Source organism: Terrapene carolina, unplaced genomic scaffold (genome assembly GCF_002925995.2).
Source record: "Terrapene carolina triunguis isolate 2854851 unplaced genomic scaffold, T_m_triunguis-2.0 Scaffold714, whole genome shotgun sequence".
NCBI classification, from domain to species: Eukaryota; Metazoa; Chordata; order Testudines; family Emydidae; genus Terrapene; species Terrapene triunguis.
This window is the reverse complement of record NW_020665065.1, coordinates 14,983,899-15,001,849: the sequence shown is the minus strand read 5'-3', so window position 1 is coordinate 15,001,849 and position 17,951 is coordinate 14,983,899. Positions and strand designations below refer to the sequence as shown.

At 41.5% G+C, this 17,951-nt stretch overlaps 1 protein-coding gene across 4 annotated transcripts in view; it reads right to left on the bottom strand.

Moving 5' to 3' along the window:
* Nucleotides 1-17,951, bottom strand: part of UBR4 (ubiquitin protein ligase E3 component n-recognin 4) — a 115,581-nt gene that overhangs the window by 77,229 nt on the left and 20,401 nt on the right. For all 4 annotated transcript variants that reach the window (XM_026660057.1, XM_026660054.1, XM_026660056.1 and 1 more), the window contains 18 exons: nt 17,204-17,332; nt 15,749-15,931; nt 15,143-15,265; nt 14,801-15,030; nt 14,001-14,125; nt 13,135-13,232; nt 12,376-12,533; nt 11,444-11,653; nt 9,119-9,220; nt 7,602-7,702; nt 6,700-6,898; nt 6,143-6,331; nt 5,718-5,781; nt 3,390-3,581; nt 2,219-2,289; nt 1,939-2,086; nt 1,187-1,414; nt 591-761 (listed from right to left, as the gene is read on the bottom strand). In XM_026660057.1, coding sequence (XP_026515842.1) covers nt 591-761; nt 1,187-1,414; nt 1,939-2,086; nt 2,219-2,289; nt 3,390-3,581; nt 5,718-5,781; nt 6,143-6,331; nt 6,700-6,898; nt 7,602-7,702; nt 9,119-9,220; nt 11,444-11,653; nt 12,376-12,533; nt 13,135-13,232; nt 14,001-14,125; nt 14,801-15,030; nt 15,143-15,265; nt 15,749-15,931; nt 17,204-17,332 — 2,721 coding nt within the window. The remainder of the gene's footprint in view (nt 1-590; nt 762-1,186; nt 1,415-1,938; nt 2,087-2,218; nt 2,290-3,389; nt 3,582-5,717; nt 5,782-6,142; nt 6,332-6,699; nt 6,899-7,601; nt 7,703-9,118; nt 9,221-11,443; nt 11,654-12,375; nt 12,534-13,134; nt 13,233-14,000; nt 14,126-14,800; nt 15,031-15,142; nt 15,266-15,748; nt 15,932-17,203; nt 17,333-17,951) is intronic.

Here is a 17,951-nt window from a genome sequence, read left to right as displayed (position 1 = left end):
CCAGGTAGATTAAATCTACTGCATTTCCTTTGTCTACAAAATCAGTTACCTTCTCAAAGAACGAGATCAGGTTGGTCTGGCACAATCTACCTTTTGTACAACCGTGCTGTATTTTATCCCAATTACCATTTAACTCTATGTCCTTAACTACTCCCTCTTTAAAAAATTGTTCTAAGACCTTGCATGCAACTGAGGTCACACTTACAGGCCTGCAGTTTCCCAGATCACATTTTCCCCCCCTTTCTTAACCTAGGTACTATATTTTCAATTCTCCAGTCATAGGGTGCAACCTCCATGTTTACAGATTCATTAAAAATCCTTGCTGCTGGGCTGACAATTTCATGTGTCAGTCCCTTAAATATTCTTGGATGGAGAATATCCAGGCTCCCCAGTTTGGTCCTATTAAGCTGACTGAGTTTGACTTCCACCTCGGTTGTGGTAATTTCTACTTCCATGCCCTTGTTCCCATTGGCCACCCTCCCACTGCCCCCAAGCTGCTCATTACCCTTATTAAAAACGGAGGCAAAAGTGATCCCTCCCCTCGGCCCAAAAGCAAGCATTTGAATTAGCAAATCAGCCAGTAATCATACCATCAACTGATCGGTCATTTCCACTGTCTTGTCCAAAGTGTGCAGTTCATTCAGAGCCTGCTGCGCTCGGCTGCTGCTGCCCATGGCTGAAGCTTGCTGGAAGTTGATCTGAATGGCATCCATTAGGAAGCTCAGCATATCCAACACCAGAGGAGCAAAGGAGAAATTGGCCTACAAGAAACAGATGTGGCAAGTAAAGCACAAGACATACCCATGAAACCTCCATCGCAGCAGCATTTCACAGGCCAGGTAAGTCTTTGAAAAGCAGTTACAGCACCGTTATCCTAATAGACAAGTTACCTGATTCTCAGTTGTCTAACTACCAGTACAGCCCACTCCACAACCACTCTGTACCAAACTCGACTGTTTCTTACCGGCATTAGACACAAAAATCCAGTGTTAACTCTCAACACAGAACATATTCCCTACACTAATACTGTACTGGCATAACACTACATCAAAATGGTAAAAGTCTCTAAGTTAGAAGCACTGGCTACAGTAAAGACAGCTTTATTCTAGGAGAACAAAGAATCCTGAAGAACTACTACACAGAGGGATCCTGATGGTTGAATGAGATTTCAACGGGACAACAATACCTGGGATTGCAATTCCTCTCGACAGCCCTCAACATTTCGACACAGGCTGCTCTTCTTGGGTTTCTCTTCATCAGCACCTTTCCCATCATTGATGGTGACCTTGGATTTATCTGCAGGGGAGCTGCTCGCATGGCGGATGACACTCTCAGGCACTCTGGGCTCACTCTGGAATGCAGACTCCTTCATGGTAGAGCTGATGCCACTGCTGGGAGTTCTCTTCACCAAAGCCTGGGAAAGACAAAGCAATATTGAGGGCCCAATCTGGTTTCCATTTAAGTCAATGACAAAAACTCCCAGTGATTTCAATTGGAGCAAAATTAATTCCTTAGAGTACATTTTCAGAGAGATAAGACAGCAATAACCCTGTACCCTACATGTCACTTTCCTTTAAGACGTTGTATTAGACAGGAAGTAACATTGTTGGCAGCTGGTGGGAAACATCAAAAGAGCAGAGATCTGGTAAGTGGGCAACATGAAGTTGACCTACAAACCACAAGTTAGTTATGTAGGTTCAAAGTCTTAATTAGTATTAAGAGATCTGCCAATATAGATCCTTTTGGTGAAGGGGGTGAAATCATTAAGTAGAAAGCTGCAAATTACAGGGGAGTGATGAAGCTTATTCTAAAGTAGACCCCTCCCATATATTGATATCACAGAATAACTATTGTGCAATATAAGACTTTGCAAAGCCAAACTTAGGCAACCTGTAATAGTTGCAGGACAGTTTAAATTTAGCCATGAAGATCCTTTACCAGGCAACTGCCATCTTCCTTCGCTCCACAGTCACAGAAGAATGAACCATATTTGGCGTAAGAAATCTCATGGTCCTTGTGACAAACTTTAGCACAAACCGTGCAAACACCAACCCCATCCACCATCTTACAAGTGTGACAGTGGTACCTGTACAAAAGAAACCAGACAGGTTAGAAACTATAGCCCCTCAGATTTAGCATATCATCTCTTCCCCAATTCTGAATTGCCAGTAAGCCCAGGCTGATATTCTGTATAAAGGAAGACCTGGAGGGCTCTTACCAGTGTTGGTTCATGAATTCTTTCTGTGTGATGGTGAAGGTGCACAGTTTGTTGCAGAGAGAATCTTCATCCTGTTTAGGAAGGAAGATCGTTTAGTCAGTGCATTACATATCTACCTACCTACTCTGGAGTCACTTGATACAAAGGAAACCCATTCTCTGATAAATTCGCATTTGAAAACAGTGAGTTTTACCATCATCTAAAACAGCAGGCACCAAACAAAATCACTTCATTTTACACCCAAGAAATATTGGACAATAATTAAAATAAGATATTGGGGTCTGAATTTAAAGGAATAAATTACTGATGGCAGCTTTAATCTTAAAGAGACATCTAAAAGCCTACCCCAGTTAAATTGTGTATTAATGTAACAGAGTCAGAGAACCAGCTATATAAGACCAGCAACATCTTACTCAACATTTCTGCTCTCCGTCTTCAGCTCATCTCTGCTTGCTTTACTGACAAAAAAGTCTTTACCTTTGTCAACACTGAAAAACTAATCTATCTACACCAGAATGAGCTGGATTTTCTTCTGTTTTATGTAGCTACATTCTAATTGCAAAATCTTTATTGCTGACAATGATTTAAGAGAGGACACAGATGGGCTTTCAGATCCCAGGTTAAGATTGTCCAACATGAAATTATACTCTTTATAAGTCAAAACACAATATTTTTCTACATTTGATCTGGAAGCTGTACATATAAATCTAGAAGGCTATTGTGACTCTCACCACTAATCTACATAATAAGATTACAGGATTGTCATTCTGGAGCCTAGAAGTTGAGTCAATGTCAAGCAATGGAAACAGCTACAAGCATGGTTTAGAGCTCTTCTGATTAAGAATATCAGAAGATTCAATCATCACTGGGATTCATGGTCTGTCACTCTCCAATCTTTAAGAGACATTTTGAACTTTACAGATTACACTCGTAAGGTGTATAGCTACAGTAAGGCATGTAACTATGCCATGCCGTGAGTGCTAAACCACTGTGATATCAGAGGTAACAACCAATCACAACCCGTACTCTACAGCTAATTTGCATGCAACAATTTAATTGGTTGTATAAGGGATACTGTGGAGATGATGGATTACTTAGTCCAGCTGCCACAACCATGCAACAGCATTGGCTTTCAGCTACTAGTTGTGAACATCACACTATGAGAACTTACTGAGTCTTCAGCTTGAGAATCTTCCTCTTCCACTGCCAGCTCTTCCACCCAGTCTGAATCCACCTCGATAGCCCGTTCCTCTCCATCAACAGAAAGATGACTGGGTCCTTGGCCGCTGGTCTGGCTCAGAGCATTAGTGACATCAGCCAGATAAGAGACAATGTGGCATGTACACTCCAGTATAGTAACATGCTGCAAGCAGAAGTTTAATATGAGAAAAAGAGAAGGAATACTTAAATCCTCCTGCATCTATTTTTAAATTAGCACAAATGTGAAAATATCTCCAATTCTTAATGACACAGATTGTAAGGATTTGTGTTACACTCAGAAATTCTACCACAGCACATAACTGATTTGGGATTTGCAAGGTGGTTTGTGGTATTGGTACAGTATGGAGACAGGACATTTTCTCTAAAAAGTTTAAGAAGGTCTCTCAAGGGTGGGAGGCCTGAGAGGCTCTGATTTGTGGGCATGCATATTGCACTAGCTACTCTATCCAGTTCTTGTGAGCTGGTAGGATACTAGAACTACCAAATACAAGTAGGTCTCAACCTCATGCCAGATGACAAGAACAGAATGGACAGTGGAGAGTAGATGACATCTTCAGTTCACTGGTGAATCACCTTTATTAGCAAAATGCCCAGAAAAGATCCTGGGATTTTATCCGCTTGCAGCATTTGCATTAGAGGTATGAATCTTCAGTTTCAGGGAGACATTAAAACAATAATTATATATAGTCCAAAAAGGGCAGATTGTAAGGCTTTAATTTGGGCCTGAATCTACAGTGTATGCCTATTCACTACCATGTATAAAAGGAAGATCAGAGAATTTCCCAGGTGAAGATTTAGATTTTACAAGGTACCAAACACTTATTCAAACAACAATACATTTACTAATGGTAACTAATTATTTTAACCTGTGCCTGTTCCCTGAATAATGAAAATCACTAACAGCTTGCCTACAATAGAAAGTTTTGCCACTATACTGATATAGTTAAAGTGGCAATGTCCTCTTCCTCCAGTTTGAGCAGGGTCTCAATGTGTGGATGAGACGACGGTGTAGGGAGGAGGGGTTTAGATTTATTAGGAACTGGGGAAAGTTTTGGGAAAGGGGGAGCCTATACAGGAAGGATGGGCTCCACCTAAACCAAAACGGAACCAGATTGCTGGCACTTAAAATTAAAAAGGTCATACAGCAGTTTTTATACTAAAGGCTAGGGGAAAGCTGACACGTGCGGAGGAGCACATGGTTTGGACAGAGACATCCCTTAAGGGAGAATCTATTACTGGAAATTCTCTATGTCCTAGTAAGGAGGAGAAGATGGAAGATAAAATATGGGTAGGATCTGATGAGAAACAGTCATATGGAAAAGAGTCCCATTCAGTAACATCATGTAATGGCAGACAGCTAAGAAGTGAATTTTTTTTTAAGTGCTTATATACAAATGCTACAAGTCTAAATAAGAAGATGGGTGAACTAGAGTGCCTCATATTAAATGAGGAGATTGATATAATAGGCAACACAGAAACTTGGTGGAATGAGGATAATCAGTGGGACACAGTAATACCAGGGTACAAAATATATCGGAAGGATAAAACAGGTTGTGCTGGTGGGGGAGTGGCACTATATGTGAAAGAAAGCGTAGAATCAAATGAAGTGAAAATCTTAAATGAACCAAACTGTACCATAGCATCTCTATGGATAGTAATTCCATGCTCGAATAATAAGAATATATCAGGAGGGATATATTACTGACTACCAGACCGGGATCGTGATAGCGACTGTGAAATGCTCAGGGAGATTACAGAGGCTATACAAATAAAAAACCCAATAATAATGGGAGATTTCAACTATCCCCATATTGACTGGGTACATGTCACCTCAGGACGGGATGCAGAGATAAAGTTTCTTGACACCTTAAATGACTGCTTCTTGGAGCAGCTAGTCCTGGAACCCACAAGAGGAGAGACAATTCTTGATTTAGTCCTAAGTGGAGCACAGGATCTGGTCCAAGAGGTGAATATAGCTGAACCGCTTGGTAATAGTGACCATAATATAATTAAATGTAATATCCCTGTGGCGGGGGAAACACCACAGCAGCCCAACATGGTAGCACTGACTTTCAGAAAGGGGAACTACATAAAAATGAGGAAGTTAGATAAACAGAAATTAAAAGGTACAGCGCCAAAAGTGAAATCCCTGCAAGTTGCATATTGGGGGAGGGGGGGGGGAATAAACATCCCTAACACTTATACCAGTATAACTTTTCTCATGCAGACCAGGGCTCAGACCAAACACTGAGGATTGAGAACTGCCTGTGTTTCTTACCTTTCCATGCATGACATTAGCATTCATTTTTTCTATAACGTTCTTTTGAGATAGGTATTTCTTGCTATAGGATAAAGGAAAGTTAAAAAAAGATAGTTATAGAACCAGCTCTTAAAAGTTATCAATTTAATCCGCACTGATTATAATCCCAAGTATTTAGTTTGTTAGTTTTACAACAGCATTACGCAAATCATTAAGGTAGTGGCCACTAAATCATCAAGAGGAAAAGGGAAGGACCTCCATGGTTCCAATACAAGTCTCCATAAAGGCACTTATCCCAACTACCACATATTCCAACAGGTGGCATTCTGAACTATGGGGCAACCACACAGCACCCACTCGCTCTCCCCTCTCCACTATCAAACTCCCAAGAAGTCCAACACATGAAGATAATCAATCACCAACACAGGTCTCATTCTTCTTACCATCTGCCCAGCCAATCGACTGCCGCACTGTGAAGCTGGAGATGTCCAGCACCTTGCCCAGCACTGGCCAGAGTTGCCATCACAACCATGAGCTCAGGGAAGCCTGTTCCATCACCATTGGCCAACATTTCCGTTGCCATTGGTATAAGGGTACTCAGCAGAACAGTGCACACGCCTTCTCCGACTTGGCTAATCAACAAGAAGAAAGTTTGAGATGCATTAAATCACCCATCTACACCAGTTTAAGCTGAACTTTTCTGAGGGTATCTAAGCAGTATATTAGTCAGCACCAGACAGGTGCAAATTTTAACATGCACTAGTGTGTCGCGCATTAACTGCCCCATATGGGCCCTGCTGGCACACACTAAAAGTTCTCTAGGGTATGTTAATGTAGTCCCTTTTCAAATAGTACTACATTAATATATACTAGAGAACAATAGCAAGACAATGCCCTTACAGCATGAGAGATCAGCAGTATTTAACAGACTAGAAGGTGTCTATGGAATATGTATTTTACATTATATACTATTGATAAGTCACATAAGATTGTTCTCTACCTGTTTTCCCGAACAATATATGTTGTCAGAAGTTGCAGCAGCTGCCTGTTCTCTTGAACAACATCCAATTGATCTGAATCTTTAGGTGGTGACATGGTCATCCTGGTTAACCAGGCCTGTAGGCGTACAGGCTCAACACAGGCCAACTGGGCCAAGGAGCCACATAGTCGCAACAGACTGGGGTTAGGGCTCTTCTCAGCTAGGAGACAGAATTATCAGTGGTTGATATTGCGGCTGTAAATTGAACATTCCTGACAACAATTTTCCTTCTATTATTAAAAGCAAAATTCACTGGATTCCCTAAAGTGCATGCAATTGGAGACAGTCCCACAGCTATCCCTGTTACTATCATCATCATTCTAATTCTATCCCTCCATTCGTTCCCCCCAGACACTTATTCTCTCTCTCATACATGGGGGGTAACTAAATCAAGCATGACATAAAAGTGAATTGTGTAATTTTCCAGCTTGTGGTCATCTCTAGCTGTTCATATGCATATTGAAGATATTGCCAGACAGTCCCCTCATGCCTGCTCCTCCAGAGAGCTAAACAGTCTGCTTAGCAAACATTCACCTTCAAAAGAGGGATTGCTGAAATACTCGTTAACTCAGAATAAGCTTTTACTACACACTGAAAGGGCAAATAGTTAAGGAAAAATGTGCACCGTGGGAGGCTGCCAGGGGAGGGACAGTGACAGAACTGAAAACTGAAGCTAGAGAGGAGGGGGGAACAGAAGACAACAAAACACAAAAGATGACTGGGAATGGGTACACGTAGTCTTCAGTATCTCCCAAAAAATTTTCTTTCAAGCATTTTCACACTGCAGGTCAATTTATGTAGAACAAGAGAAATGTTAAATGGACATCAAAGTTCTAATGCGGAGATTAAACACAGTCACTTACTCAACTGGAAGAGTTTGGTGAAGAATTTCAGAACTCTGTTACAGAATTTTGCGGAGAGATTTTCATTGGCTGTTGCCATCATGATCTGGACCAGTTCTCCACTAATTGAGCGAGAGAAAACAAATCATCAGGTCAAACCTTTCAAAAATGCACTCATCTCTTTTCTTCACTGTTATTTATATCATCTTAGATGCCAGGGCAGAAACAGTTCATATGCTGCAGAGTACTTGGGGGGGCGGAGGGGGGAGGAGGAGACACGGACGGACAGACACCTAAACAAGATAAAACTCTAAACCCTGCACCCAGCACAGTAAGGATGGAGTACTGCAGGCAGCTACCTTCCATTCTTAAAATTCCATTCTTAGTTTCACTAGAAAAGAATGACAACAAAAACCATGTTGATGGGTTGTCCATGAAGAAGCAAAGCAATTACACGCCAAAGGGAAATATCAAACAAGTGCCAACACGACTTCCCTTCAATGTTTATTAGAGCCACACGGAGTCATGCTGTAGTCAGTCAGCTTAAAATTAAGGCTACTTAACAGAAGAGCCTAGTTTAAAAAAATGCTTGCAGCTGTGAGGTTGAAGCAATTTCAGCCTGCTGGTAAAATAATCACATCTTTTTCATATTGTCCTCTCCTCCACTCTCTGAGGTACTAATTCATGGTCAGGAGCACAACATTAACATGCTTTTTCAATCTGGCTGTATACAATGCTTTCAGAGCAATGCCATCAGAGCCTTAGCTCCAAATTCAGAGAGGTATGCAAACCTCAGGAGCTCACAGATCGTGAGCAATCTGGTAACAAACCAGGGTTCTGTCACAAAAGGGCCAAAGCGGATTTCAACATCTTCTGTCATCATCTTCTTGCTTACTCTTTTCTCATTTATCTCCCATCCCAACAGTGCACACAAACCAAGCCAACTCCTCCATCATGCTACTTTAGCTTGGGCTGAACAAAACAAAGTAGAGAGCATGTAAAGGATGTCAATCAGCTTTGCAACTGGAATTAACTCTCCCCCCGTTCATCACTTCCTACACTCTTGCTGTGCTCTGCTGTCTTACATCCGCACTACCTTGTCTTCATACTCCAAGACAGGAAAAAGGCATCCTTCAGGAGACCAAGCCAATGCTATCCTGGGGTAGCACTGAGAGAACAGGTGCTACTTTACAAGTAGAACTGACAGGCAAATTAATACAGCCTCTCTCAAGAGGTTCTTTATGCTGCCTCTGACAAAACGGATGTATCCGAAGACTCACACAACCAGTCACTGAAATGACGACTAACTGAACATTTTATCTGCAGTGTCAAAGCAGAACAACTCTCTCTCTCTCACCTGGGAATCTTTTCACACTTACAAAATCCCACCTCTCTCCAAAGGGCAATATGTTCCTTGTGCAGATTATATGAACTTTGCACTTTCCTTTACAGAAGCAACAGCATTCCACAAATGCTAAGTGTGACAAGACAAGAATTAACAGAGGAGAAAACAAGTCTGCAATATTCCATCACCTCACCTCTCTGAGAAGAATTCCTCCATGGCTTTCCGGGCCTGGCTGCTCTCCAGCTGCTTCTCCAGATGCTGCAAACACTCCTCCAAAATTGACTCATCTAGGCCACTGTGAATCAAAGATTAAGTATAAAGAAAGGTGCACTACCTGCTCAGTCTTATCGGTTTATTATTATCTGTCAAATATAGGATCAGAAACTATATGTGAAAATGATGGTTTGAAAATTTATAAATAAAGTAAAAAATTGATTAAGCCTAAACTGATCATGCCTCAGTTTCCCACCTTAGGTGGGCTCAACTCCAAGATGTCTTACAGTTGCAATCTAAGACTCTGGGTACTAACAAGGCACAGATGGTTGTAGGGAGACCCTAGTCAGGGCATTGGAAAACATCCAGATAAGAAAGTAGGCTCTCAGAATGGAGCACTACATTAAACAGTTTATAATCTCCTTTGGGGAGGAGGATTTAATAGAAAAGCCTTAGCCAAGGAAGAACCTTGGGACATGGTTCAGGAGACCTTTGAGAGTAATGTAGTCAACAACAAAAAATATAAAAACGCCCATAAAAAGGAAGTGTGTATTGAAGAATTATATGCAGTGGTCTTATGTCTGCAGGACACAAAAGGGGTTAAGAAATCCTGCAAACAGTTAAAAGTACAGACTAAAGAGGCTGCAGACCATGACCAAGTGACGGTCACAGCATCAGAACAAACTAGCAAGCAGTTAACTTTGCAGAGGGCACTGACCCACTCGCCCCATCCACTTCTTCGGGAAGAGGATGATTCAGACGCTTACTGGAAAAGAGACAGAGTGAAACTTCATGGATTCACAAAGCACCAGTACTCTTTAAAGGAACTGTGGGTTGTTGTACTTAACTAAATGATGTGAAAATTTAAATGTGTTGTTATAAGTAAGTAGGTAACCGGCTGAGTTAATCTGATTTGTTGTTTTAACTGGTTTTATACATTATATAACATACACTGTATGTTCTGTGCCACATGATCTTATTTAAAATTGTATTTTTGTTTTAACTTATTTGGGGCTTTATTTTTGTTGCAACAAAAATTAAGTTTGTGCATAATTAGAATACACACACTTTTGTGATCACACACTACTGATTCCAAAGTTTCTCCCTTGTGTTATCTGGAAATACATCCTGTAGCAAATATTCTCACATTGCATGCAAAAGCCAATGACATTTTCATTCTCTAACAGGAAGTGTAGTAGATACCCTTCTGAGTTTCTTCCATCCACAGGGAATCAATGTTAAAAAGATGAAATATCATTATACATAATGTTTTTACCTCTGGGTTAGCTGGTAACAGTACCTGTTCTCCAAGATTATTATGCCTGTTGACTTACAAAGGGAGAACGAGAAGGGAAAAGCCTTAAATCTATCTGGTTTGCAATGAGAAAGCTGGCATTAATCAGCCTAATTTAATAGCCAGATGCAAACAAACAATAAGGAAAAATTTACCAAGTGATTCTGATTAGCACCCCTAGCCTACATCTCATGCTTCCTGTACAACTCCTATTTGTCTAGTAACAACCACAAATTATCCACATTCAAATATTCAGCACTGATGAGTCCTCAGCTGGAGTACTATGTCCAATTCTGGATGCCACATGTCAGGAAAGATGGGGGAAAATTGGACAGAGTCCAGACGAGAGCAACAAAAATGATAAGAGGTTTAGAAAACCTGACCTACGAGGAAAGCTTAAAAAAATTGGGCCTGTTTAGACTGAGGGGGGACCAGATAGTCTTCAAATACATTATGGTCAACTATAAGGAAGACAGTGATCAGAAGAAGTAATGGGCTTGATCTGCAGCAAGGGAGATTTAGGTTAGATACTAAGGGGAAAAAATAACTAAGGGTAGGTAAGCTCTGGAAGAGGCTTCCACAGGAAGTTGTGGAATCATCATCATCATTGGAGGTTTTTAAGAACAAGTTGAACAAACACCTGTCAGGAATGGTCTAGGTTTACTTGTACAGCCCCCTTCGCTGAGGCAGGACTCAATGACATCTCAAGTTCCCTTCCAGCTCTACATTTCTATGATTCTATGTGATCCAACACTCAATTCAGGTCGATTATCAAATCCACACTGCTTGTTCAGATAGATATTGCGCTATTTAAAGTTTCTATAACTTGGATAAAATGTTGTTAGGTTTTAATCAGCAACTACAGTAGCATAGTACAGAAAAGAATAAGCTAAGATGTGGCCTTTCCATAGCACAAATAGAAACATTGAACAACAAATGGATCAGGATAATCCTGTCCATCTGGCTTGGCAGGTCACACAATGAAGGGATACATCGTACGTGATTTGATACCTATTGGGGTCGGAGTGATTAGCCAGTATGTTATAACATCCTGTGATCAACTTCTCATAGATACGAGCCAGGAATTCATCAGACTCCGCAGGGCCCAGGATCCTTTCTAGGGAGTTGCTGCTGATCTCTGCCACACTCTCCATGCTGGTCTCCAACAGAAGGGGCAACAAGGTATGAATAACTTGTGGTGGGTTCAGTTCATCTGACCAGCTTGAAGGGAGAAGAGAAACAGCAAAAACATTTCCATTAGTACACCAGTAAAAGATCTACACAATGAAACAGCTTAGCAGGCACAGAGCTGGGAAACTGATCTAGAGGGAAGACTAGGTACATGTTAAGTACAAAGCCCTTTTCAAATAGTTGGGTATAATTCAGTTGTCCTGGCTATTCTCTCTTAAAACAGTTCTCCTCGCCAAAACTATATTTGAGTCACTATGGTATACAAGTATCTGCAATGTTTTCCTAGGTAGTCACTGCATCGTTTAGTATGTCCTCTAGTCATTAGTGCAGTATCAGAACCCTGTTCTGTGCTTTGGGATACCTAGAGAATAAAAGTCACCATAGAACTGTTTCTGTTGTTCTCCTTTCCAGTTATGCATTAATATTTCTAAGAGGACACACCTGGTGATCACAATCTAAAAAGCAATCCACACCGCTTCCATTGTTCTCCCCATTTCGTGGGACATGTGTTTATTCTGTGCCCCCATTCTACAAGAAGAAGGGGCTAAGAATTCCCTCTAGGGAGAAATCTGGCTTCTAGAGATCCAATGCCGAGTGGGTGGTTATTTTTCACTCGTATAGTTCCTGGTCTCAAATTCAGAAAAACACTGTCCTTTACCCAACTTTTTTCTCAACAAACAGGAATGGTCAGTTGCAAGTCATGTTCAAAAGAACAGGCAAAACAAACAGAAGGAACAAAAATGTTCACTTACACTATGAGGTCCCCAGTGAGTCTGACCAAGGAGAGGAGGGTATGCTTTAAAGAGGCTGCGAGGGGTAGAGTCTGGCTACAGAGTGTGCCCAGATGGGCAGCCTGAACAGCACTGATGTAGCTCTCTGCTGGGATTGTGTCATTCGCAAAGGCATTGCGCTAAAAAGAATCAGAACACATGTTCAGTCAGGATGAATACATACCACAGAAAGCACAATCTGCTGCCTAAAAAATGAGCATATATGAATTAATACAGTGTGTCATTCAGTCTTCTGGCTGAAGTTCACCTTTTGGGTTTTTAAACCTCCACATTGTTGCCCTAATAGCTGCAGGATGGTAGAACTGCAGTCTGCAGAAGTTGACGGTGCAGCCTATGGTCACCATCATCTTAATAGTGTGACCCAGGGAGACTTTAAGCACCAACATGCAATCCTCCATATTGAACTAAGCAGCAGGGCTATTCTGATTGTGAACTGGAACTTGTTAATTTCCACTGGCCAAATCTCTATATTAAAAAGGGAAGGATGCAATAAATCTGCTCCCTTTGTAGGAAAATTTGCAGCTCTTGGTTGTGCAAAATTTGGATATCTTTGCAATAGCAGATGACTCATGTCTAGCATGAGAAAGACTATTTCCCTACTGCCAGATGTTTAGCTGTTACAGTTTAATGAAAGTTGAACAAAAAAATATAGTAGACAACTTTCCCACCAAGTTACATAGTTAGGGCTATTTCAGGGCCCTTACATAGGACTGGACTCACCCATGAACCAATGTTTGGAAACTCATTAGTATGAATGTTGTTCCAGGATTCACACAAAGCCTGCACTGCTGATGGCAAGTTCTGTACAAGTGTTGGGCCTGCAATCAAATGAGACAGTAAAAATAAAGAATTTCACAGGGGCTGACAGGGAAACTGGAATGCAGTAAGGCCCTGTTTAAAAAAAACAGAATGTTTCCAACTGAATTAGGTAAGTTAACTTTGACGGGAAAGTGGATAGCTAGGTTTGTCTGAACTGTAATACTGGTGGTGAGGCTGGTTTCACATTCTTCTACAATAAGTCACTTTGGTCTTAAGAAAATAAAGCCTGCATTACCCTCCACAGCCTCGGGCAACTCAACAGTCATGCAACAGACAGTTCCTCCAGTGAAAAGATGTTATTTCAACAGTATTAACTTGTCAAAATGCTTTAATCAAGTGGTTAACCAATAACAATCCCTCCTGTGAGGAATTCTGAAAGTTTCACTTGCTACACAGTATACCGCCTATTCCATAAGTGAACACATTCAAGCAGTGAGAATCCAGGGAAATTCAAAGGATAGCTATGCCAGCAGAGTGCCAACACAGCTGCAAAGCCATTTTAATGCTGGCTGGACATAACCTAGTTATTGTTTTCATGATTCCCCCCCAGACTGCTGCACTACTACTACTACTTCTGAATCCACAGGTGCAAGAACCTGACTGAACTACACAGAATCAATACCCCAGTCTGTGAGGTGATGGATGGGGGGGCGGCAGGGGAGTGAACCTTTTACCAGCACGGCTTTGAAGCTGAACCTTTACAAATATTGTATCAAAAAAATCTCCCTTAAATTTTGGAACACAGCTAAACTCCACAAGAGCCTTACCCAGAGTATTTGATTTGCAGCGGCTAGATCCAATAGCCAGGACAGCAGCATATCCCCGAAGCTTCTCTTCAGAAGGTTTGTTCTCAGTGGACCCCTCTTCCGAGAGGCTCTGCAGTAAGTAAGATCTGTGTTGGGGGTGGAAAGGACTCATTTCAGCGGACAGCTCTGCATTTCAGAACTCACATGCCAATACAGTGACAGATGGGAAGGCAAACTTCAAGAACCAACCCTCTGAATTGTTATCCCATAAATCCTACAATACCATTCCAAGAGTTCTGGGCTTTTAAGCTCCTTTAAGTCACTTACCAATAGAAGTGGCTGCTCGGGGGGGGGGGGGGGGGGAAGAAAGGAGGAGGAGGGGAAAGCTGCTTTACTTTCACTTTCTTCTGCACAGGAGCCAAATGCAGTTTAAAAGGCTTTGGACTCTCACTGAACAATTAAACCACCTCACTTCCAAGTCATCCTGACAGTCACAAGAATAACTCACTGAAATAACCCTGTGCTGCTCTCTCTCTTTCAGGGTGTTAGGAAGAGATTTCATCTTCAGAGATAAAGCTGTTTTGCAGCTTGTAGGAAAGTCTTGAAAGATCAAGTAGATTACTTGAAAAAGAATAATAAAACCTATGGATTTTAGACAGTTTACTGATTTAACATGGTACCTTCTATGTGATATAAGATAGAGCCATCATTCTGGACTATAAAAAAAGAACACTACAGGGATGGGGAGCTAACACAAAATGAAGAGCCAAGTACAGAAAAGAAAACAATATCCCTCTAAAGGGGCTACGTCAGCAGCGTACCTGGTGAATGTAGCATAAGTGTCAATAAGCTGCAGCGTAGCAGGCAGCAGATTCTTGGTTATCTCAGATGATTTGTGTGGGTCGGTTTCTGCAGCTAGTTTGGAAAAATGCTCATCTAGAGAAACTTGGATCTTGGAAATTGCAGCATCAAGGGTATAAATGGACTGCAAGCTGGGAACCTCATGTAGCTGGAGAATTGTGGTACAGTCGATCCCACAGAAAGAGGAAATCTTAAAATAGAATGACATTTAAAATAGCAATGACATTTACAACAGCAATGTGCCACACAAAGATCAATGCTCCACACCTGCTGATATGTATCCAGTATTCATACCAACTTACCTGTCTAGCAAAGTACTCCTCTGCTATTTCCACATCATATTTCACTGAGCTGCACTTGGTAGATGCCAATTCAATGAGAGAAGCAGCATGTTCAGCTTTCATGCCCTGTTTGATAAGGTGATCCTGTATGTATTGCAGAGAAAGATTTAACATCACATTTAAGGGAATATAGAAGGGCTGTGGAATTTACCAATTTATGAACCACCACCATGCTATGATACTTGTGGGTTTTTTTTTAAACCCCCATTTCCTGCCACCATGCAAACATTACAATTCCCATATGCAGTGAACCAGGCAGAGATTAAAATGATCATTGTTCATCTTAGAAACACCCGCTAACGTTGTTTAATATGATAAAAAGAAGCTATAAAACAAGACCAAGAACTGGTTTAATTCCCTCAGCTTCCCTTGGGGAGATGAAAACTACTTTTGGTACACCTAGCACAGTTTATATTTCCCTCCTCTTTAAGCTCTGACACACATTGCTACAATTTCATTTCTTACTCCTGACACAGATCATTACAGCTCTGGAATTCGTGCTGTTGTGCTAAATACTAATAACGTGTCAAAAACCCTACATTGTAAATTCTAAAGAAAGGACTGTACCTTGATCCAGCTGACATAGGAGCTGATACGTAAGCGGGAAGACCAGCGCAAAGTGTGCAGGATATCACATTCACTCATCTCCGGTGTGTTCATGGCCAGCTGATTCAAGTAGTTTTTGGATGGAGGCAAAATCCCCAATATCCGCCACAGTATCAAGAAATAGTATTGAAGCGCACAGGCCTCCTAAACAAAGAGAGTGGAGGATACATCAAGAAGCAAACATTTACAATCAACCTGCTTCAGCTGTGATCCTATGAAGGGCTCCTAAATGTGTCTGCATGTGGAGGTAGTGTCACAGAGATAAGAGCAAGTGGACCATACTTCCATTTCATGCTGGTTTTGTGGCACAACTTTTCTTATCTCACCTAATTCCCTGTCAAGGGGCATAAAATTCTCATCTAATCTAATCACATTTAAGCCAGACCTTATGAATGCATTTGGGAGGTATGGTGATCCAGAAGTTCATTATACATTTTAAAAGAAACTTAGCATTATGTATTATCATTTACCACTAAACAAAACCAGGAAAGGGCCAACTTTGAGAACCATCTCACAGCCAGAAGCTTGACTTTCTCAAACCTAGGACATTTTGCACAATTTATATTTTTCAGCTGAAATGAAAACTGAAATATTAATCTAAAACGTTACATTTCAAGTGTGACCAACTAGCTTACTGCTTTACCAACACAAACAAAAATCACTCAAGTTCTTCCCCATTCTACTACGACCACAATAAATCCAACTAATGTACTTCAGGCCAAAAGACGAAAGATCCAAATTATTCCTTTAGGCAGCTGGAAAACCTTGAAGCAGACCCTGAATTATAAACTAGACACAGGAGTGCATCTTGTTATTGACTGTCACAGGATGGGATGGCCCTTAAAGGGAGGTGGGCTTAACCCTACCTATAACTAATTAGCTGCCATCCAGGTGAGGTCGGGGATCAGATGATTGATAGCCTGCAGGTCACCTGGTCTTCAGATAAAAGGCCAGCAAGCAGCTCAGTTAAGGGAGAGACCCCTGCAGGGAATAGGAAGGCCGCTGCAGGAGACCCAGAATCAGGAGAAAGGATCTGGAAGGGGAATCTTCACACCAATGAGGCAAGGGATCTGCCGCATGGGGAGGCACAGAAGCTTTATGAGGAACAGACTGTAAGACAGGCCAGGCAGCAGGACCTAATTAATCTGTTTTGGTTTGAATAAACTCCTCCCTGAAGGAAGGGACTGAATTTCTGCCATCACTGGGAGAACGTTACTTGATGCACTGGCTGGTGAGGAGTTGGCCCAGAAGCTTACATTGATAAAATATAAGACAACTGTTTACCAGGAAATTTAAAGCTCCAAAATCCAATTTAGTAACTATTGCCCAGATTCTCTGTATAAAATGCAGCGGCACGGAGCCACTCTCTTTTCTCAGCAGGGAGAATGTTATAGCCACACATACATATGCCCTTACCAGTGCAGTGACGTTTTTGTTTTCCTTCCTCCTGAGGGTATCAAACTGGGATCCAGCTGCAAGTAGCGAGGTCAGGGCTGCATAAAGCTCATCATACTTCATTGTCCTAGAGAACAGGACCTCACAAACCTATTGAAAAAGCCAAGTCAGAATGGTTTCCTCCTTGGTGGCACAGCTTCCCATCCACAGCCAGTTCAGATCCTCTCCCAAATATTGTAAAAATATCACACACACTCCCAGCAAAATAACCCCGGAGAAGGTGTGTCAATCTGCTTTTCCCAGTCAGAGTCTTAAAGATGCTTTAAATGTGTGCAAGAAAGGAACACATTTTGGATGTACAAACAGAAACCTTGGTGTACATAGTAAACTGCCCCATCCAACAATATGTTATCTTCTCTTTTGAGCTGCAGAAATAAGAGCTCTAGTGAGCAAAGACAGCAGGTGTAAAAAAGCCAGAAAGAGCATGGGGCAAACTGAAGCGGAGACAACTCCACAGCCAGACACATTTCTATAAGCAGCACTGAGAGGTAACTTGAATATGATGGAGCGCTTGGTATTGGCACATCTGACAGAATCAAGCTACTACAGAGACAAAAGTTCTCGGCTCTTTTCAGTCACAATTTACTTCTATGCAACACAGGTGGACTTTACATATCCCACTGCGCAAATCACTGCAAGATTATATGGGCTAGGTGAGCTGGGATTATTTCACCAAATATCTGCTTTCAAGTTAGGATCTGTACACTGT